Genomic DNA, 22,850 nt, shown 5'->3' on the forward strand with positions numbered 1-22,850 from the left:
AAAAGATTAGTTTGCGGATTAATACCTTTCAAATATTTGAACGTCTGTATCATATCACCCCTGTTCCTCCTTTCCTCCAGAGTATACATGTTCAGGCCAGCAAGTCTCTCTTCATACGTCTTGGAACGCAACTCCCATACCATCCTCGTAGCTTTTCTTTGTACCGCTTCCATTTTTTTAACATCCTTCGCAAGGTACGGCCTCCAAAACTGAACACAATACTCCAGGTGGGGCCTCACCAACGTCTTATACAGGGGCATTAAAACCTCCTTTTTTCTGCTGGTCACACCTCTCTCTATACAGCCTAGCAACCTTCTCGCTACGGCCACCGCCTTGTCGCACTGTTTCATCGTCTTCAGGTCCTCAGATACTATCACTCCAAGATCCCTCTCCCCGTCCGTGTCTATCAGGCTCTCCCCACCTAACACATACGCCTCCCTTGGATTTCTACTCCCTAAGTGCATCACTTTGCATTTCTTCGCATTGAATTTTAATTGCCAAACGTTAGACCATTTTTCCAGCTTCTTCAGATCTTTTTTCATGTTTTCCACTCCCTCCGGGGTGTCCACTCTGTTGCAAATCTTGGTGTCATCCGCAAAAAGGCAAACTTTACCTCGTAACCCTTCGGCAATGTCACTCACAAATATATTGAACAGAATGGGCCCCAGCACAGATCCCTGAGGCACTCCACTACTCACCTTTCCCTCCTCCGAGCAAACTCCATTCACTACCACCCTCTGGCGTCTGCCCGTCAACCAGTTCCTAATCCAGTTCACCACTTCGGGTCCTATCTTCAGCCCTTCTAGTTTATTCAAGAGCCTCCTGTGGGGAACCGTGTCAAAAGCCTTGCTGAAATCTAAGCAGATGACGTCCATAGCACGTCCTTGATTTAATTCTCCCGTCACCCAGTCAAAGAATTCAATGAGATTCGTTTGGCACGACTTCCCTTTGGTGAAACCATGTTGTCTCGGATCTTGCAACTTATTGGCTTCCAGGAAATTCACTATCCTTTCCTTCAGCATGGCTTCCATTACTTTTCCAATAACCGAAGTGAGGCTTACCGGCCTGTAGTTTCCAGCTTCTTCCCTATCCCCACTTTTGTGAAGAGGGACCACCTCCGCCATTCTCCAATCCCTCGGAACCTCTCCCGTCTCCATGGATTTATTAAACAAATCTTTAAGAGGACCCGCCAGAACCTCTCTGAGTTCCCTCAGTATTCTGGGGTGGATCCCGTCCGGCCCCACTTCGGTTATTGGAAAAAGTAAGATTAGAATACAGCTATGAGAAAAAGCTGCCACCTGTTTGTTTTCTTCAGGGGTGGGAGTGATCTGAGGGACCCACCCCACAATAGCCAGGCCAGGCCCCCTGCAACCAGTAACAGAACCTATGATAAGGCAGAATTGTTGTGTAGAGCCTGAGATCTTTCATTAAAACTTGGAGAGCATGGGTCAATTTTAGCAAACAATGGAAAAGGAGTACCCCCTCAAAAAAAAGCCCTGGTTTTAAATCGCCACAAAACTGGAACCGTTTTTGGCCACCTTCAAATCTTTGCCATTAAAATTCTCTACAGTACCAAAGTCACACATTATATACACCTACAAGTTGGAAAGCTATTGAAACAGTCGCAGTCCACACTTACCTTAGGTAGTATTTTCTCACCATCTAGTTTTTATATCTGAGCCAAGGAAGGGTTAAGTGATTTGTCTAAGATCACAAGGAGCTGCAGTGTGATTTTAACTAGGTTCCCGTTTTCTCAGCGCCATTAGGCTACTCCTCCACGCCAAATATACCTCTTTGATGCTTGAATTTTGGCCCCTTCCAACTATTTCAAAACACATAGGACAGTGGCTGTCTAGATAACTAACCTGGAGCCAGGAGGAAACTCTCGGTGCCCCCAAAACGTATGAAACAAAGGACGAACATACTGGTGAATAACACAATACATTAAAAACGCCACGCTAACTGTAGAAAAATGTACCACGGTCAACCGGTAACTTCCCTCCGTTCGAGCTAGCTGCTGTAGACTAGGTGGGAGCTGGGAGGGAGGGACAGTGCTCGCGTGAGCCGAGGACGGGGCACGTGGCCGATAGTCCGCCCCTCCTCCTTTTTTATTCCTCTGTTCTTGTGAGTATGATGACTGTGTGTCACTTAGAAACCCGCCGCGGTGCAGGAGCCAAGGGTAACGAGGTGCTTCTGTTGTCACCGGGGTAACGGCTCGCTGACAGGACGGCAGCGTCCTAACAACATTGGCAGTGGCTACTGAAGAGGTGCGGGGTCGTCCTTGTGGCTGTCATGGAGCGGCTGAGTTTGCGGCCAGGGGGGGCGGCGGCGTTGGACGAGTACTTGGAGTACCGGAGGTGAGGTGGCTGTCCGGTTGTCAGTCAACTTCTGAGAAAACGACTAGATTAAGCGCATCTCTGATTGCAAGCGTTCGTACAACATGCTTTACGTTTTTAATGCTGGAGGAAGTTGAAACTGTAAATAAATGCACGGTGAAATGAATATGTTTACTTGAAAGGACGGAATTCTTTTTTCTCGACGCAGCCAAGTTGCGGGTGGCCCTTCTCCGATCTGCTGCGTGACAGGTCAGGTTTGCCCTCATAAACTGCTGTTCTTTTGTAATCAGAATCAATTGTTCAAGTTCTTCTCAAGGCTGGCGCTTATGTTAGAAGAATTAGAGGCATATTTTCAAAGCACTTTGGGAGGCTAAGTTCCATAGGTTTCTATGGAACTTTGGGAGGCTAAGTGCTTTGAAAATGAGCCCCTTAGTCATTCGCTTAGAGCGAGGATTATGGGGTGGGGGTCGTACAGTGCCTTCCTTCCTGCCTAAAGTGGTTTCAGCGTTTCACCTGAACCAGCCCATTTTTCTTCCTTCCTTTTCTAGGGAAGATTTCCGGACTCCTTTGGGCAGTTACATCTTTTGGATGTCCGCAGGGCGCTGTTGCGGTATCTACAGATGTCAAATGACTTCAGGACTTCTGATCACCTTTTTGTATTGTTGACAGGTCCTCGACGCGGGTGTCCGGCGTCTAAGGCCACTATAGCCTGTTGGCTCAAGGAAGTAATTTTTTCAGCGTATCTGCTTTCAGGCCAGTCTCCGCCTGAAGCGTTTAAGGCGCATTCCATGAGAGCGATTTCCTCCTTGTGGGCTGAAACGGGTGCACTCTCTCTTCAAGAGATCTGTAGTGCGGCTACTTGGGCTTCTCAGCTCTCTCTTCTCCGGCATTAAAGGCTGGATGTTGCAGCAAAGCAGGATGCGATTTTTGGAGCACAGGTGCTTGCTCGCGGTGTGGCCTGTTCCCACCCTAAGTAGGGATTGCTTTTGTACATCCCATCAGTTAATGGATTCATCTGCTGCTGATGACAAGGAAGGGAAAATTAGGTTCTTACCTTGGTAATTTTCTTTCCTTTAGTCACAGCAGATGAATCCATGTGTCCTGTCTAATGTTGTTTTTTGTTCAGATCTTTCATGCAGATATACATCTCAGTGGGAGAAGTTGGAAACCAGTTCTCAGAATTTCTACATGCTGTTCTACTACAGGAGGTTGAGATCGTCCCTCCTTTGTATGGTTATTGCTCCTGTTCTGGGGCATTTGTTCGCTGTGAGGAAAGTTTATGTTATTCTACCTTTATGGTTCACTCTGCTTTGTAAATCTCAAATACTGAAGGCAGTTGGGGCTAGCCGTCCAAGGGTCACTGTGGTTTTTCAGTGTTCTCTATCTCCACCTGCTGGTAGGCGGATACAACCCATCAGTTAATGGATTCATCTGCTGTGACTAAAGGAAAGAAAATTACCAAGGTAAGAACGTAAGTTTCCCTTCAAAACCATATTTTAAACATTTTTCTATAAAGTCTATCAAAAGTGCGTTGAAATCACAAGGGGGCGTTTCAAAGTCAGGATTAGGGCGTGCCTAACATTTGGACGTTTTACAGCCATAATGGAACATAACAGAAATGTCTGGGACTAAAACCAAGACGTTTTGGTCTACACCTGTTTTCAGAACAAATAAGGCACAAAAAGGTGCCCTAAATGACCAGATAACCACTGGAGGGAATCAGGGGTGACACCCCCAATACCCCCAGTGGTCACTGACCCCCTCCCACCCCCCAAAAAAGTGAATAAAAATATGACTTATCAGCCTCTATGACAGCCTCAGATGTTAGTCAGGTCTATTAGAGCAGCATGCAGGTCCCTGGAGTAATATAGTGGTCAGTGCAGTGCACAGTGGGGGTGCACTCATGTCTCTATCTCCCTCTACCTGTTACACTTGTGGTGGAAACTGTGACCTCCAAAACTCACCAGAAACCCACCGTACCCACATATAGGTGCCACCTTCACTCATAAGGGCTGTTGTAGTGGGGGACAGTGTGTTTTGGGTGGGTTTTGGAGGACTGAAGGGACGTGATAAGGGAGCAAAGATGAGATGTGTACCTAGGAGCATTTTTATGAAGTGCGTAGAAGTGCCCTATAGGGTGCCCCATTGCTCTCCTGGGATGTCTGGGGAACCAATCTACTGTCTCTTCTGCTCGTAACCTTGGAGTCATCTTCGACTCCTCCCTCTACTTCTGTGCACATATTCAACAGATTGCTAAAACCTGTCGTTTCTTCCTCTATAATATCGCCAAAATTCGCCCTCTCCTTTCTGAGCACGCTACCAGAACCCTCATCCACACTCTCATCACCTCTCGCTTGGACTACTGCAACTTGCTTCTTACAGGTCTTCCACTCAGCCATCTCTCTCCTCTTCAATCTGTTCAAAATTATGCTGCACGATTAATATTTCGCCAAAGTCGCTTTGCCCATATCAGCCCTCTTCTGAAGTCGCTTCACTGGCTCCCTATCTGTTTCTGTATACTGTACGATTCAAGCTCCTCTTATTAACCTATAAGTGCATTCACTCTGCTGCCCCTCACTACCTCTCCACCCTCATCTCTCCCTACACTCCTTCCCAGGAACTCCGTTCACTAGGCAAATCTCTCCTAATTGCACCCTTGTCCTCCATCACTAACTCCAGACTCCGTTCCTTTTATCTCGCTGCACCTTATGCCTGGAATAAACTTCCTGAGCCATTACATCAAGCTCCATCCCTGGCCGCCTTCAAATCCGGGCTAAAGGCCTACCTGTTTGATGCTGCTTTCAATTCCTAACCTGTTACCTGCTCGTAACCTTTATCTTGTCTTCCTCTCTTTAATAGTCCCTTTTCCCTATGTGTCCTATCTGTCTGTCCTTCCCTTATCCCTTATTTGTCCTGTCTGTCTGTCCTGATTTAGATTGTAAGCTCTTTTGAGCAGGACTGTCTTTTCTTCATATTCAATTGTGAAGCGCTGCGTACGACTGGTAGCGCTGTAGAAATGATTTGTAGTAGTAGTAGTAGTAGTAAATATGCTGGCTCCTCCTACATTCCAATGGCATGACTCTCTACATTTTGCATTTATTTATTTTTAATGGCCCCCCCCCCAAAAAAAAAAAAGTCCAAAGCATAAAACCTTGTTCGAAACAGTGTTAAAAAAAAAAAAGAAATAGACATTTTTCTTTTTCAAAAATTACTTCCTTTCTTTTTCAGATTTTTGTTTTGTGCAAAACATCCAAAATCGGACTTAGACATCATATAAAAAATGCCCCTCATAAGTACATAAGTACATAAGTAGTGCCATACTGGGAAAGACCAAAGGTCCATCTAGCCCAGCATCCTGTCACCGACAGTGGCCAATCCAGGTCAAGGGCACCTGGCACGCTCCCCAAACGTAAAAACATTCCAGACAAGTTATACCTAAAAATGCGGAATTTTTCCAAGTCCATTTAATAGCGGTCTATGGACTTGTCCTTTAGGAATCTATCTAACCCCTTTTTAAACTCCGTCAAGCTAACCGCCCGTACCACGTTCTCCGGCAACAAATTCCAGAGTCTAATTACACGTTGGGTGAAGAAAAATTTTCTCCGATTCGTTTTAAATTTGCCACACTGTAGCTTCAACTCATGCCCTCTAGTCCTAGTATTTTTGGATAGCGTGAACAGTCGCTTCACATCCACCCGATCCATTCCACTCATTATTTTATACATTGTACCTCTCACATCTTTTGATGATGAGGCTGCTAGTGAACAATGGATAATTCATAATGAGTTAAGCAGCTCTGAGCTTTAGAATCACTCATCTGCATGTCCGATTTAATCCTGCTTATTGATAGAAAAAAAACATTTTCTCACCTCAGATGTTTTCCCATGGACAATAGGATTGATCAAGCAAAGAATCCCTCCCACCTTCATGAGAGTTGCATTCCTTATTGAGCTATGGAACTAACTATGGGGCCCTTTTACTAAGCTGTGGCAAAAAGTGGCCTTGCACAGGTTTTCCCCGCATGCTAAGGCCATTTCCTTAGCGTCCCTCCGGACCGGACCAGGATTGGACTGATGGGTTGTGCTCGCCTACCAGCAGGTGGAGACTGAGAAAAAACTCTGACTCTAGAGAGCCAATAGGAGCCCTGGCCATGTGACCTTAGCCTCAGTATTTTCTCAGTCTCCCAGCAGGTAGGAAGTGAGCCCATTAGTCTCTCTCCTTTTCTCTTTAGATATTACAGATATTTGTGATAATTCTTCTGTGCCTGGAATCTTATTTAGAGGCTTGACAGGGTTTCCTTTCTCTTCTTTCTTTGACAGCCTCGGGGGTGTTAAACTCGGGTGTCTCGAGTCCACCCCCCTTCCTCCCCATCTCCCTGGCTTAGCAGGGAAGGGCCGTCCCTTTCTCTGGAAAGGTGTACCGTCTTTGGGAGAGGCAGCCACTTTTAACAGGCAGCTGCTTTTAAAAGAATTAAATCAAATAAAAGGAAATTCAAAGAAGCAGCCTTTCTTTCCCCAGACTTCTAACGAGCAGGCAGCTCCAGTGTTTTATTATGATTGAGGGGATATAAAAAAAAAAAAACAGAAGAAAATAATTCAGTGTCTGTGACTTTAAACAGCGATTTTTCTCGTCAGATTTAATTTCCTCCATTTTCTTGCGTTTCGGCGGCGGCAGTTTAAACAAATGAAAAAAAAAAAAAAAAAAGGTGCGAACCGCGTAAGCACGGCCACCTGTTTTTTCCGATATGGCTTAAAAGTTCAAACAGCTGCTGTCGGTCAGCGTCGCACAGTTCACGCAGCCGGAACGTGTAAATTTTGCTCTCCCTTCAAGGTTTCTTCGGGTCCGGTGCTGCCTCCGGTTTTTTCGGGGCCTTTTTCGCCGGCCGTTGTTTCTTCGCCGTTCCACTGGGCTCCGCTTGTTCGGAGGTGTCGGGCACGCTGTCGACGATCGCCACGGGGCCAGTGGCGCGAACGGCGGCCATTTTGTTTCTCCCTCCATCTTATCAGTCAGGGATCTCTCTGCTGAAGGTAAGGCTGCAGTTCATAGAGCAGTTCGGCTCCAAGATGTGTACACTTTTGTATGTGCTGAACGGCGTATTCTAAAATGCTCTTCACATCAGCAGGCAATATTTGGTTGAAAGGGGGCTCCTTTCATATATGGATATATAACAAGCTTTTCTTCTTTTAAATTTCTATGTATCACGGGGCTGTTAACACTAGTTTTTTCTGGTGCTCAGTCATTTTTCATTGCCTGGTGGAAAATCTACATCTTATCATAATATCATAATTCATTTTAAGCATTTTCCTCAATAGCTGTAGTATTATACAGTGTTTTAAGAACTTTAGAAACTTTCTCTATAGGCATAGAGTAAATTTCTGTCTTTCTCATTCCCTGGTGAGTAGGACTACATTGTCTAAGAGTCAATTGATTGATACTTTGCAATTCTGACCATAATATCTTAGTTCCTTTCAAGCATTTTACTCCATGCCTATGATGTTATATAGTGTTTTAAGAACTTAACAGACAATCACTCTCAATGGCTGTAGTGTTATACAGTGTTTTCTTTTTCCGACTTTAAGAAGCCTTCTCTAGAGGCATACAGTATATTGTTCAGATGCCATGGGGATATATCAGCTCTTTCATATTCTCTGAGGGACAGTCCTGTCTACCAAGCTCCCAATCACTCAGCTGCCTTAGCAGGCATGCTTTATTCATGTCTTCCCTTCTTTTCCAACTGCCTTGAAGCCTCTCATATTTCATTTTAGCTTTCTTCTGGTTTTTACAGGACATATGGTCACTTAGAGAATAAAGTCATCCTTTCACTTAAAGATAGTGGACGGTCCTCAAACCATCTACTCGTGTTTGTCTCTACTCTATCAGTTCAGCATTGGCAGATTATAAACATCCTGGTTTGGTCCAGTATGCCTATACATACCATCTGCTATCTCTTCCTCTTCCTTAGAGACCTGATGTTATATCAAGCTTTCTTGAATTCAGATACAGTCTTGTCTACACTGCCTTCACCAAGTGGCTGTGGCACAACTTCACTTTTTTCGTTACAGGTAATTTCCAAGTTTGTCCTTTTTCATTTTCATTCTATGCGCCTTCACTCCAGAGTGTTCTTTCAATTGGAAGGGGATTCACTCACTTCCTGTGTATTTATGCCATAGGTACATAAGTATGGTTATGCTGGGTAAGGCCTAAAGTCCATCAAGTCCAGCATTCATATCTAATGGGCATAGGTACATAAGTTTTGCCATTCTGGGGAAGCTCAAATGTCCACCTTTCTACAGCCAGAACAGCATTAAAGGAAAAAAAAAAAAAAAAAAAAAAACCTCTCACGAGAGTATCGAACAGAAATCACTGCTCCAAAAGCAAGGCTTTGCAGTAATTCTGCAAACTAACGCATACAATATTTGCCATGGCTGTTCACCACTAGGAACACTGGGGACCCTGGGCCTAGGTTCGGTGTTTTAACCTGAAACAAGCTCAACATTCATATCTATTGGGTGTGAGTCTGGTACTACTACTACTACTACTTAACATTTCTAGAGCGCTACTAGGGTTACGCTGCGCTGTACAAATTAACAAAGAAGGACGTTCCCTGCTCAAAGGAGCTTACAATCTACATCTCAGTGAGGGAGGACGCATGACCGTGGTACGTGGATTAGTGGTATGTGGATTAGGGAGATCCAAGAAATTACAGGCCGGTGAATCAGACGTTCATACTGGGACAATTTTTTTCTGTCCGGAGCGTACTACCATAGCTGGTGGACTCCTATATTCAGAACTTTCTATATTCAGAACTTACCCAACTATGGAACACCATAGAGATAGGGTTGGAGTTTGTAGCCCTATTTAACTGGTGTCCTTGGTCACCCTTCCTCTTCTCCTCAGGATCCAGAGAATGGCTAGTTTTTTGCTTATGCATTAACCGGTCATTTTCAGCAGTACTCTCTCTTCCGTTCTTTTATAGATCTAAGAGGATGTTCATTGCGCTCTTAGGGTCATTTCATTCTTACCTAGACGACTGCCTAATTGGAGAAAGTCTTATCAGCAGAGTTCTCAGGTCACGCACCGGGTGTTGCATTTCTTACAGTCTCTAGGTTGGGTGGTGATTGTAGCCAGGCCTCTCATTTGATCTCTCATCAGATATCTCTGATTTTCTCTTTGTTTAGTCAGGTTGGCGCACAGTCTTTTGTCTCCTCTGCAAACATCCCAGTTTATATTTTTCTTGGTGACCTTGGGCCTTCGGCCATTTCCTCGCTCTATTCTGCAGAATGCAATTTTACTTTCTAATGCCCAAGAAGGAATTTTCCTTCATCCTATTGCGAATCTCAGGGTCATCAATCGCGCTATTTAAGTGTCATCTAGTTATCTCAAGAACCTTAGTTCTGTCATTGGGATGCTTCGTGCAGTACACTTTTTGGCAGAAGCTTGTTTGTATATATTTTTTTTTTCTGGGGGACCTCAGCAATTCGTTTTACCTTCGGGTGAATTTTGTTTTCCCTACTGACAAACAAGGCGGAGAGAGCTATGTTGGTCCTTGCCATGGCAATGGGTTATGTCATCCGCCAAGGAGGAGTTAAGAGTATACTCTTGAGTTTGTACTCATTTTTTTCTTAGTTGTCACCCTGCATTTAGGTGAATGGACTCTCATTTTTTCAGCCTTACTTCCTCACTGCGACACTTCAGGGCTATCTCTTTTTGCCTTCAGGCTCACGAACATTTCTTGCTTCTTCCGTTCAGCAACAGTCTTGACGGAGACAGGGACAGATGCCAACGTCCAGCAGGGGTTTTTCAACCTTCTTTATGCGTTCTTCCGTCATCTCACTAGGTGTTTACGCAGAACCAAGGCACCCTTCTACATCCGGACCCCCAGTCACTCAAACTTATGGCGTGGTTACTGGGTCCGCAACATCTTTGATATTTTCGCAGGAAGTACTTCAAGTTTTAATTGCTTCCAGACAGAAATCTACATTAAAGTCCTATGAATCAAAGTGGCGACAGTTCACTCTGTGGTGCTCCTCTCGCCACTTCATTCCACAAACTATCCATTTTGCATGTTTTGGAATGTCTTCTGCATCTTGCGAAATCTTGTCTGTCTTACTCATCCATTAGAGTTCATTTGGCAGCTCTATCAGTGATGCATGATACTGTTGACAACCGCACGCTTATGCAGCATCCACTGTCAAAGCGGTTTCTTAAAGGAGTCCTGCACCTGTACCCCCCGCTTCGTCCACCAGCTAGGTGAACTAGGTGAACAGACTCTTAAAGTTCTGTTTTCTAGTAGCCATAACTTTTTCTATAAAGTTTTCCTCTTCAAGCAGTGTTTCCTAGTAACCATTGCAGCAAGTAGATCTATGTGTGGAATACTTCTACGGTTGGTAACTTCTTTTCGGTCTGCTGTAGTTTAAAGTTTTCACCTTTCCCAATCGGTTTTTTCTTATTGGTTTTGTCCTTCTAGCCAGTAGGCGTAAAAGTTTTTCATTGTTTCTAACCCGCTATATCGCGAAGGATCAAGGAAATGAGAATGTCTATTTCTCTTCTCGCTGAGAGGGCAGTTCCACAGCGTATTACAACATATTCCAAAACTTCAGAAGCGGGCTCTATTCTTACTATGGCGATTTTTGGTGCTCTCGGTGCACATTGGTAAGTTGGCAACTTAGTCCTAGTTTCATTTTATTTTGCTCATTGGGACACACTACATGTTAGTTGTCGCCAGGTGGCCTATGCAGCATGAACATTTCTCTACAGTTTTCATAGGGTCCCTCCCTTCAGATTACTGCTTTGGTACTTCCCATCAGTCCAATCCTGGTCCGGTCCGGAGGGACGCTAAGGAAGGAGAAATTAGATCTTACCTGCTAATTTGCTTTCCTTTAGTCCCTCCGGACCGGACCAGGCCCCTCCCACGTTCTCTCTACTCTTTAGCTTCTTTTATTAAGTAGGAAGTGTATTCAGTAGGAAGTGTATTCATTCCTTTACGATTCGTGGAACAATACTATATATATACAGAACTTTACGTGGTCTATATCACTTCTCTGGTGGTTGCTGGTGAGCTCAATTGCTGGAATCTATCTATAAAACCTTAAATACGCCATACCACTTCTCTGGTGAGAGTTGTGGCTGAGCTCAGTTGCTGGAATATCTATAAAACCTTAAATATGATTTACCACTTTTCTGGTGAGAGTTGCTGGTAAGCTCAGTTGATGGAATATATATAAAATCTTAAGTGGGCCATACCACTTCTCTGGTGAGAGTTGCTGGTGAGCTATAAGACAAGTGAGCCATACCACTTCTCTGGTGAGAGTTGCTGGTGAGCTATATTATACGTGAGCCATACCACTTCTCTGGGGAGAGTTGCTGGTGAGCTATATTACATGTGAGCCATATTCGCTTCTCTGGTGAGAGTTGCTGGTGAGCTATAGTACAAGTGAGCCATACCACTTCTCTGGTGAGAGTTGCTGGTGAGCTGTAATACATATCGGGCCATACCACTTCTCTGGTGAGAGTTGCTGGTGAGCTCTGATACTTGGCATTGCCGAGTGCTTTGTGGCTGCTAGGATTCCATACGGCACAGAAGGTCTTTCTTTCTTTCCTTCCTGCTTTGTTATTCAAATACTGAGGCTAAGGTCACATGGCCAGGGCTCCTATTGGCTCTCTAGAGTCAGAGTTTTTTCTCAGTCTCCACCTGCTGGTAGGCGAGCACAACCCATCAGTCCAATCCTGGTCCGGTCCGGAGGGACTAAAGGAAAGCAAATTAGCAGGTAAGATCTAATTTCTCCTTTTACCACTGCTGTAAAACTGGCCTTTTTCCGTTTTTTTGTATTAATGACCATGCAGTAATGGGCATGGAATAGGCCGTGGATTAGAGATATCTGGAGAGACAAAAAGTCAATACATCTCATAAAGCTTAAAAAGCTAACTTGCTTGGATGTTATATACAATTTAATAAAAAATTTTTGGGAGGTTTTTTTAGCCAATGATGACTGCATGAACTCCTAGAAGTGATCGACGTTTGCAGCCAAGAAGGAGTCAGTTGAGGCTTTTCCTACTGTTTTTTGTAAAATTAATAAAATTGTTAAAAAGTGATAAGATTTGATAACTTTGATCTATTAAAAAGTTGACATACACTCATTTGAAAAGGATTATTTTGAAGTTGTACAAGATTTAAATTATCTTCGGTAGTCCCTTTTTATATATTTTAGAGAGCATGCAGTAATGTTGCCATAAGCATGTGGCCATTAAAAGAAATGAGCACATGTGCACTTACTGCCACCCTTTTGTAGGCGGTAAGAGCTCACACATTCCTGCACTAATCAACATATGGTTATAAGCACCCAGATATGCCCCAAGAAAAAATAAAACATTATTTTTAGTGCGCTTAGTATAAACTGATTTGGCTATTACCGCAGGACATATGAGCCATTTTAAGCAGTATTAAGTGCATGGTAAAGCTTAATGCAACTTATAAAAAGGGACCTTAAATGCTGAGGAGATTGCTGCAAGTTGGAGAAAGCTCTCATGCTTAGAACTTTACACTTAGTTTTGAGTTTTGGGACTGCTGTTCTGTCCTGGTGACTTGCAATGACACCACCTGCTTGGGCGCCTGATGAATCCTGCTGTCTAAGGAAAACATCTACTCTAGTTGGGAAACAATGTTTTCTATGTGTAACATGCTCTTTTCCCCATGGAAATGCCTTTATTTAAAACTACCCCCATATTGCTCTATTTTAACTCTGTACATCCATAGAGAGTACCTTGTTAATTTTTTTGAGTCTGCTTGAAATATTGCATATCACAGTAAATAAGTGCATACATATATATGGTAGACTTCATTGCAACTCATTAAAAGTTATGTTAGCTGTCCCATAAATTGTAATTCCTGATTGTCATAGGTCATAGTAACATAGTAGATGACGGCAGAAAAAGACCTGCACGGTCCATCCTGTCAGGTTCTCAGGTTCAGAGCCCGTGAGGCTGGGCTCTGGAGCAAACGTGAGCCCTTGGACTGCTGACGAGGAGCGACAGCAGCAGGCAAAACCCACCAACCAACACTGGGTAAGCACACCGGCAGGGACTGCAGGCACTGCCCAGCGAACCGGAACACATGGACTGGAATCCCCCGGACTGGGGAACACAGGACTGGAACACTGGACTGCAATCCCCCGGACTGGAACACACACCGGACCGGAACACACTGGACTGGAGCACACCCGACTGGAACACACACCGGACCGGAGCACACTGGACTGGAGCACCCTGGACTGGTCCCCCGGACTGGAGGACACAGGACTGGAACACGGGACTGGAGCACACTGGACTGGTCCACACAGCTTCACCTGCACTTAGCTACTAAGCCCCCCAAGAGTTGAGCTCATGGGTTCGAGTAGCCGGCAGGACTTACTGGACGACACAGGGACCAGGACTAGAACAAGCTGCACTGAAGTACACCTAACTCCTAAAGTGACCAAAAGTGTTCCTAAGCCCAGCACCAACAGAAAAGCTCCTAAGCCCTCCACTAACAGCAGTGCTCCCAACAGAAACTAACAGGGGTGCCCGTACACTAACAGAAGTGCCGGGAAACCACAAGGGAAAAGGAAGGGAAGACAAATGCCAGACCTTAACACTGGTACTTCCTAAGCACCAAGCTGCAGCAGCTAAACATGGGTTCTCACCCCGGTGCTTCCTAAGCACCCAGCTACAGCAGCTAACCACAGGTCATGAGGAAAAGTGGGGCAAGCACAAGGAAACAAGCAGGAAAGCCAAATACCCCAACAACAAAAGGTGCTTCCTAAACACTTACTCACAAGGGAGCTCCCAGCACCAAACTCTAGCACTACACTAAACTAACCTGGACCTAAAGCAAGTAGCCAGAAGCAAACGTTGCGAAGGCCCTGAAGGAAAGAACCCACTTCCTTATCAAGGCCCTCCCTGATGATGTCACACTCCCTAGACCCAGGCAACAGCACACTAACCCAGAGGGCACACTGAAAACCATAGAGGCCTAACCCACACCAATGCAACACCGTGAAACACTTGAAGCCAGTACACCCAAAGAGAGTTAGAGCAACTCAGACTACCCACACAGGTGCAGTATAGTGAAACAATTAGAGCCCTGCTGCTGGAAGCTGCCAGCACAGAGAGACATAGCCAGCTCAGAAAGGACAGACAAAGAAACAGAAGCCAGCTAAGAAGCTGACCCCCAGGAAAGAGGTAAGTTTGAGAGGGGTTCAGACCCCAATCATAACACATCCAGTCTGCCCAACAAGATAAACTCATATGTGCTACTTTTTGTGTATACCTTACCTTGATTTGTACCTGTCCTCTTCAGTGCACAGACCGTATAAGTCTACCCAGCACTATCCCCGCCTCCCAACCACCAGTCCCGCCTCTATAGAACAGAAAGTTGCAAAAACTCTAGGAATAAACTTTTTGAATCTTATTAATAAAAAAGTAATAAATCTTCTGGAAGGTTTACTAATTTTTTTTACATCTGCCATATTCACTCATTATTATTATTCTGTTAAAATCAGCAAATAAATAGTAATTATACGTTAAAATGATGTCAATATTTGACTTTCTACTATACAGAGCTTGTGTCAACTTCAGTTCTTTTTTCTGCACACAACTATAATGACCTATCCTATAGCAAAGGTTATGACACTATCCTGCTTATAATCGAAATAGAAAAACGCCTATATTGTGACCCAAATCGGGAGATAGACGTTTATCTCACAAAAACGAATAACGCGGTATAATCGAAAGCCGAATTTGGACGTTGTCAACTGCACTCCGTCGCGGATGCGGACAAAGTTGATGGGGGCGTGTCGAAGGCGTGGTGAAGGCGGAACTGGGGCGTGGTTATCGGCCGAACAGAGATGGGCGCCTTTCGCCGATAATGGAAAAAAAATATGCGTTTTTAGCGAGAATTTACGGCACTTTTCCTGGACCCTGTTTTTCCACGAATAAGGCCCCAAAAAGTGCCCTAAATGACCAGATGACCACTGGAGGGAATCGGGGATGACCTCCCCTGACTCCCCCAGTGGTCACAAACCCCCTCCCACCACAAAATATGCCATTTTACAACTGTTTATTTTCACCCTCAAATGTCATACCCACCTCCCTGGCAGCAGTATGCAGGTCACTGGAGCAGTTATTAGGGGGTGCAGTGGACTTCAGGCAGGTGGACCCAGGCCCCCCCCCTCCACCTGTTACACTTGTGCTGGTAAATGGGAGCCCTCCAAACCGCCCCCCAAACCCACTGTACCCACATGTAGGTGCCCCCCTTCACCCCTTAGGGCTATAGTAGTGGTGTAGACTTGTGGGCAGTGGGTTTTGAGGGGGATTTGGGGGGCTCAACACCCAAGGGAAGGGTGCTATGCACCTGGGAGCTGTTTTACCTTTTTTTTTTTTTTGTAAAAGTGTGCCCCCTAGGGTGCCCGGTTGGTGTCCTGGCATGTGAGGGGGACCAGTGCACTACGAATCCTGGCCCCTCCCACGAATAAATGTCTTGGAGTTATTCATTTTTGAGGTGGGCGCTTTCGGTTTCCATTATCGCTGAAAAACAAAAACACCCAGCTCAAAAAAAGATAAACATCCATGTTTTTTTCGAAAATACGGTTTGGTCCGCCCCTTCACGGACCCGTTCTCGGAGATAAACGCCCATGGAGATAGACGTTTTCGTTCGATTATGCCCCTCCACGAGAGTTCTCATTATTTCTAGGATTATAAAAGATGTAATTTCATACAGTACAGCTGGGCAAACTATGACCTACGGGCCAAAATTTAGGATGTCTTTCTTCTGGCCCTGAATACCTGCCGTTCTGTGCCACCTTCCTGCTGAATGCAAAAGAAGATGAAGTTGTTAAGCAACATTATCAAGAATGAGGCTTGAAATGTATGGTTGTGCTGAAACATAGCACTTTAAGGCTTGAAACACATGACTCAAGCCCTTGTAGTGCTGTAGCTTAGGTGCCGCTTGTTGGTGCCATTGTAGAGGCTGTCAATGATGACTACTCAGGACGAGGTAAATGGATAGAATGTTGCTTTCGTTGTGCCCTTTCAGTTAGGAGCCAGAGCACCACATGTGAGTGATTTTCTGTTTGATGCATCTTCTTTTGGATAATTTGTTATAGAATTAGTATGTCATTTCTTTCTCTTTTTTTTTTAGTAATATTTTTCACGCCCTGCTGGTAAGATATCATATAGCGGTTTGGTCGCACTGTAACCGCGGCCGTGAGAGTATCTTTCCGGTTGTGTGATTTCAACACCATTGCAATAAGCAGACACTTTGGATTGACGTACTCCCGATGCAGGCCAAAACATGGCCCATGTTGAGTCTAGCACAAAGATTGTTGTTTTGCACCTGGATGTGAAAATTCTGTTTTGTGTCCCTTCCTCTGTGTTTGTTTTTCCTGCATCTGTGCTGCCAGGACCATGAAATCCTCCTTCAACTTTCCCATCTCCAGCCTTAAAACACCTTGAAATTTATGTTATATAAATTATTACAAAAATAACTAGATGCTTCAGGGATATGATACAGGGAATTCCTACAATCCTCACATCTCCTTTCCCTACTTCTCTGCTGTAGCTCTGTGGGGAGTGGCCCCTATTATATGTAAGAGCTACTGATGTGGCCCATTTAAAATAAAGTTTCCTTAGCGTCCCTCCAGACCGACCCAGCATGTGACATGGATTGTGCACGCCTTCTAGCAGATGGAGACTGAGAAACTCTGACTCTAGACAGAGCCAATAAGAGCCCTGGCTAGCTAGAGAGAGATCCAGTATTCTCAGTCTCCAGCAGGTGGAACGTGGTGAGCCCTTGGGTCTCTTCTCTCTATCTCTGTTCTTTGTGGTAGTTTAGGTTTATGTTTAAATCATTTTTATTGATGATAAAATCTCAATAAAATACAGCTGCAAAACTGAAGTAACAAAACATGAAACCATCAAGCATTTTATATTTAACCCCCAAGTCCACCCTCCATTGCTAATCCCTCCCCCCTTGTTATGGTATTGCTTTTATGTTTAACTCTGATAGCATGAACACATAAGTATTTGATAATGGAACCAGCAGCTTACGGTATTCTGGTTCACTTTTGTGACCTCAACATTAATTACAAAATATGTTTACCATTACTGATTCTACCACTTAACTTGCACGCCAACCTTCCCTCCCCCTCCCTTTTTCTTTTCCCATCCCTATCCTTCCTTTCCTCCCTCCCCCCCTTTCCCCCATTTCTTCCTTCTTATTGCCTCGGGGATTCATCTCATCAACTTCCAACATAATCATCACTATAGCACACAAGTATCTCTAAAGTTCATAAGTTCAGCAGGTGGCTTCGTGCCCCTGGCGTAAGTGTCATCCAGAGCGGGCCCCAACACTGTTGAAATTTCCTCCCTTCTCTCGAATCCAAATCGACAAGCCCAGCTCATTCCAAGCGCACCAACAGCAGCATTCGTGTCCGCCATTGCTGTAGTGTAGGTGTCTTGTTCGAGATCCATTCTGTTAGTATAACCTGCTTGGAAGTGATAGTCGCTTTAGCCACAAATTCTGTAAATCCTTTAGGGCTAGGCTTTAACAGTCTGGGATATCCAAACAATAGCCCAGCATCATAAGTCCACTTCGTATTCCAAAGCTTAGATACAGAAAACAGAATGGACTTCCAAAATTTCCCCACACTCACACAGGTCCAGAACATGTGCCCTAAAGTTGCTCCGGCCCCTCCACATTTTGGGCAAGCACCCCAAGGAGACATTCCCATGTGAAAAGCTCTTCTAGGGGCCACATAGATTCGCATTGCAAATTTATACTGCACTTTCCAATGACTCGCTGCTGCGCTGACACGTCTGATGGACAAAATATGTGTTTTCAATTGTGTGGCGGAAATTTTAATATGAAGTTCACTGCTCCATTGTGTTGCTAATCTAATGTAATCCGGTTCCTCCGCCGTGTCCCTGATGTGCTTGTGGTGGAACGTGAGTGGGACTTCCTGCTGTGCCGCCAGGGAAAATGCTGATGACAATTCCTCCTGCACGCCCTCTGCCAACAGTTTCCATTCTAGGGAGTCCATGTAGTGTTTGAGCTGCATATAATGGAATTTGTCTGCATCCGGAAGTCCAAATTCTGTTTGTAGGTCCACAGAGGGTTTGATCTTTCCTTCCAGGTCTAGCGCGTGTAGGAGGTATATCAGTCCCCTAAGTCTCCACTTTTGAAGCGCTGGGTACAGCTTCCCAGGTGCAAACTGTACATTCCCACAGATTGATTGAAAAGGTGTTATTTTTGCTGAAAATTTATGTAGGCGGCATACCCAAGACCAGGTTGCTTTTGCCGCTGGCATTATCATTGAGTATTTCAGAGTGTCCGGGATGGGCCCCCCACCCACATGCAAATAGTTTGTGAAATGTGATTCCGACATCATTTGGAGTTCCAGTTTGGTGTTAGAAAAGTCCTCTGTCCCGCGGAACCGTCATTGACATGACGCATTCCGCATGTCACTGTCAGGTATCTCACATTCAGTAGACCCAACCCACCATATTCCACTGGGGTTGTCAGGGTTGACATTGGTAGTCTTGCCTTTTTCCCTTGCCACAGGAATAGTTGGGTAAGTTTATTTAACATCCTCTCATCCGTTCTTGTCAGGTACAATGGTATTGTTTGGAAAACATATAGACATTTTGGTACAATGCACATGTTATATAAGGCTATCCGCCCCAAAAGCGTAATAGGTAGCGCTTGCCACATATTCAACCTCTCTTCAGTCTCTTTCAGCAGCCGTTTAAGGTTTTCATTATACATGGTGTTCAGGTCTGCTGGGAGCCAAATTCCTAAATACTTGATTGGTCCTTTAGTTCAGGTTAATTGTTGGGGGTCCCTATGCTACATCACTCCTGCTGCTGTCACCGGAAGAGTGTTGGACTTGGTGTAATTTAACTTAAACCCTGAAAATCCTCCGAACCTTTCCACCCTTTCTAGTACCCCTGTCAGGGAGTTGTCAGGGTCCGTTATAGTCAAGAGTAGGTCATCCGCATAAGCGAACACCTTCAAATTATGATCCTTTACTTCCACCCCCTTCACCTCCTGTGCCCACCGTAAACTTTTTAACAATGGTTCTACTGCCAGCACGAATAGTAGGGGTGATAACGGGCAGCCCTGCCTAGTACCCCTTTGAATTGAAAATTCTCTTTCCCGCCTTCCATTAACAAATACACTAGCTTTGGGATCTTTATATAGTACTTCCACTGCCTTTAGGAACCACCCTGATATTCCTACCGCTGCCATAACTTGAAATAGGTAATCCCAATTTACTAGATCGAATGCCTTTTCGGCATCTAGGCTTAACACCCACATAGGTATGTTTTTTAATTTACATGTCGCCATTGCAAGCAGCAACTTCCTAACATTGTGGACTGTTCTCCTTTTTTTTATGAACCCAACATGTTCTGGACCTATCAGATCTGGCAGGCACTGCGCTAGTCGCTCTGCCAAAATCTTGGCTAAGAGCTTTATCTCTACATTCAGTAGGGATATTGGTCTATATGACCCTGGCCTTTCCGGCGACTTGCCCACTTTTGGAATTAACGTTATAAGGGCTGAGTTAGCGTACAGTGGTAGATTACTTTCTTCTACCACCTCCTCAAAATAACTGAGCAAGTTCACCAATGCTCCATGAGGTAATAACCTATAGTATTCCCCCGAGAACCCGTCTGGGCCAGGGACTGACCTCAGTTTCAATGCCTTCATCGCCTTTTGCAGTTCTCCCATCGCCAATGGCGCGTTTAAGTGGTCTATCTGGTTTTTGCACATTTGTGGTAGCTGTGCCTCTTGAAGATATGCGCCAGTGCTTCTCCTGGGGCCCTCTTTGACTTTTATATAGGGTGGCAAAATACTTCGTTAAAATTTGACCTATTTGGAGATGATCATTGGTCAATTTATCATTTTTATCTCTAAGGGTGCGTACTGTCCTAGGCCCTCCCCAGTTCTTTATTACTCTTGCCAGCAGGCGTCCTGCCCGATTCCCATACCTATGTAATTTATAAAATAGCACCGATCTCTGTTCTAGTTCATGTAGCAGGGAGTTTAGAGCAATCTGCACCGATTTCAGATTCTCTAGGTTGACCTTCGTCGGCCTACGAGAGTATGTGTTTTGTGCTTTTTTTAATCTTGATTCCAGTAACAGGATCCCCGCCGCTCTGCATTTATTAAGTTTACTGCAAAAGGCAATAATGTCCCCTCTGAGGACTGCTTTGGAAGCTGACCAGAATAAAGCGGGTTGCTCCTGGGCGTGTATATTATTGTTGTGGGCATAATCTGTCCATTTATGGTTAAGGTATTTTTGAAATTTGGGGTCTGTAAATAGATATGCTGGGAATCTCCACCCTCTTCCCTTTCCTATATCCCCTTGCAACTCCAGGTCCACCCACACTGGCAAATGGTCCGATATTGCTTCTGTGCCTATGTCTGTTGCTGTCACCTGCGAGAACATTGCCCATTCTATTAATTTTATAATCCAACCTGGATTGCGTCCCGTGAGCCCTGGATCTGTGAGTAAATTCACGCTCTGCCGGGTGCAAGGCTCTCCAGGTATCTATTAAATTGAGCTCTGTGACAAATAGTGTCATTTCTTTGGCCCTTTTCCCTGAATAATGGGGTGAAGTGTTGTTAGAGCAGTCCAATGCTGGGTTGAGTACCAGATTAAAATCTCCCACCACTACCAGCCTCTGCTTACCACTAGTGATACATTTACCCACTAATGATCTAAAAAAATCTGGATTGTAGATATTGGGGCCATATAATAATACCAAAATGATCTCTAGTCCTGGCATCCAGACCTTCATTATAATATACCTTCCCTCCTTCCCTATAGCCACCTGTGTCGCTTTGTAGGTCAGCCTCTTGCGGAAAAGAATCACTATCCCTTCTTTTTTCCCCCTTGCAGGCACGGAAAAGGTTTCTCCCACCCACAGCCTCTTTAGCTTATTGTGTTCTGTATCTGACAAACGTGTCTCTTGTAGACATGCAATGTCATTATGCCTCCTCAAGGCTGTGAGAATCTTTGCTCTTTTTATTGGGGATTTTACCCCCCCCCCCCACACACACATTCCAAGTCGTTATTCTGACAGGCATTTACCCTTGAATCTCCCATCAAGAGCTCAACTTCCCGCAAACCAGCCATCTCTCTTTCAAAACCCTTATATTCCATTTGACTACTGTGACCCGTGAGTAAATGTGTGCTTGTCGTGTTACCTTCCGTTGTTCCTAATTTGTCCAACTTCTCCTGCATTTGCTTCCCCTGTGCTTTAACTTATTTAAATTTTCCCCATCCCCCCCTTCCTTCCCTTCAACCCCACCTTTACCTCCCTTTCCCAAACCCAGTTATACGCTTTCTCCATCTTCTGGCACCCCAGGAGATAAAGTACTGAGACCTTCGAGCACGTGGGACCCCGTCCGTTTACATGACTTTGACTCTTGTGAAATGTTCAAGTCTACTTGTAACTGCCCTGTCCACAGCATTACCTTCTTTATATTGCATCTATCAGACCCGCTTCCAGTGCTGCCTTCTTTGCTTCCACCACTGCTTTAAATGCTTTCCATTGTCCCTGCATCAAGATTCTTAGGGTGGCTGGAAATTGCAACGTGAACTTCGCGCCCTTCTGGGCTAATGCTGAGCAAAGTGGGTGGAACTGCTTCCTCTGCGATTGTACCTCAGCTGAGAAATCCTGAAATATTAGCACTTTATGTCCTTCGTGGGTTAGGGTGTCTCTGCGTGTTCTGAAGCCTTGCATGATTTCCATTTTGTGGCGATAGTTAAATATTTTAGCCATTACCACCCTTGGCCGCGCCTTGCCCTCGGGCTTGCGGCCTACATGATGTGCCCTCTCTATTACCAGAGGGCCTGTAGCATCTGAAATCGCCAGTTCTTTACCCAGCCAATTCTCAAGCCAAGTTGATATGTTTCGCTCCGGAATGTTTTCAGAGAGTCCCACCACCCGAATGTTGTTCTTGCGGGAACGATTCACGAGATCTTCCAGCTTTTCGTGGCAGCCTTTTGTTGCATTAAGGTGGCGATGTCCGGGCCATAGCCTCTCCCTTCATCCTCTAGGGCTGACACGCGTGCCTCGAGGTCCCCCACTCTCGTCCCTATGCCATCCATCTGCGTGGCCAGGACTTCTAGCCTCTGTTCCATCTCTGCCCACTTTGGGTCCCATGCTTTTGTTACCGCCATGGTGAGTTGCATAAGCTGCGCCTCTGAGAACCCTCCGGGCTGTTTGCCAGGTTCGTCTGCCATTTTAGTTTCCGGTTCATTCGTCTTAGTTTTCTCTTTTTTCCCGGATCACTGTGCTATCACGCCAGTCGATTTTCGCAGGTATTTGTCCATATACTAAGGCAATCTCTACTGTCGGGTCTGAGTCAAAATTTCTCTTTAAATAGCTGCACTTTTAGACCAATTTCGGGCGGGAGTCTCGGAGCTCCAGCAGAACCCTGCTGCTCAGCTCATGTCCTCACGTGGTCTC

The 22,850-nt window shown here is 45.0% G+C and overlaps 1 protein-coding gene across 2 annotated transcripts in view; it reads left to right on the top strand.

The window, feature by feature from the left end:
* Positions 1-2,143: 2,143 nt before the first annotated feature.
* Positions 2,144-22,850, top strand: part of FAM221A (family with sequence similarity 221 member A) — a 133,348-nt gene continuing 112,641 nt past the window's right edge. The window contains exon 1 of one of the 2 annotated variants that reach the window (XM_030201862.1): positions 2,144-2,357. In XM_030201862.1, coding sequence (XP_030057722.1) covers positions 2,293-2,357 — 65 coding nt within the window. In that variant the 5' untranslated portion in view covers positions 2,144-2,292. Of the gene's footprint in view, positions 2,358-2,532; positions 2,586-22,850 lie in introns of those variants that run through there. The other variant, XM_030201871.1, reaches the window with a different exon arrangement.

The sequence above is a fragment of the Microcaecilia unicolor genome, chromosome 1 (genome assembly GCF_901765095.1).
Source record: "Microcaecilia unicolor chromosome 1, aMicUni1.1, whole genome shotgun sequence".
Lineage (NCBI taxonomy): Eukaryota > Metazoa > Chordata > Amphibia > Gymnophiona > Siphonopidae > Microcaecilia > Microcaecilia unicolor.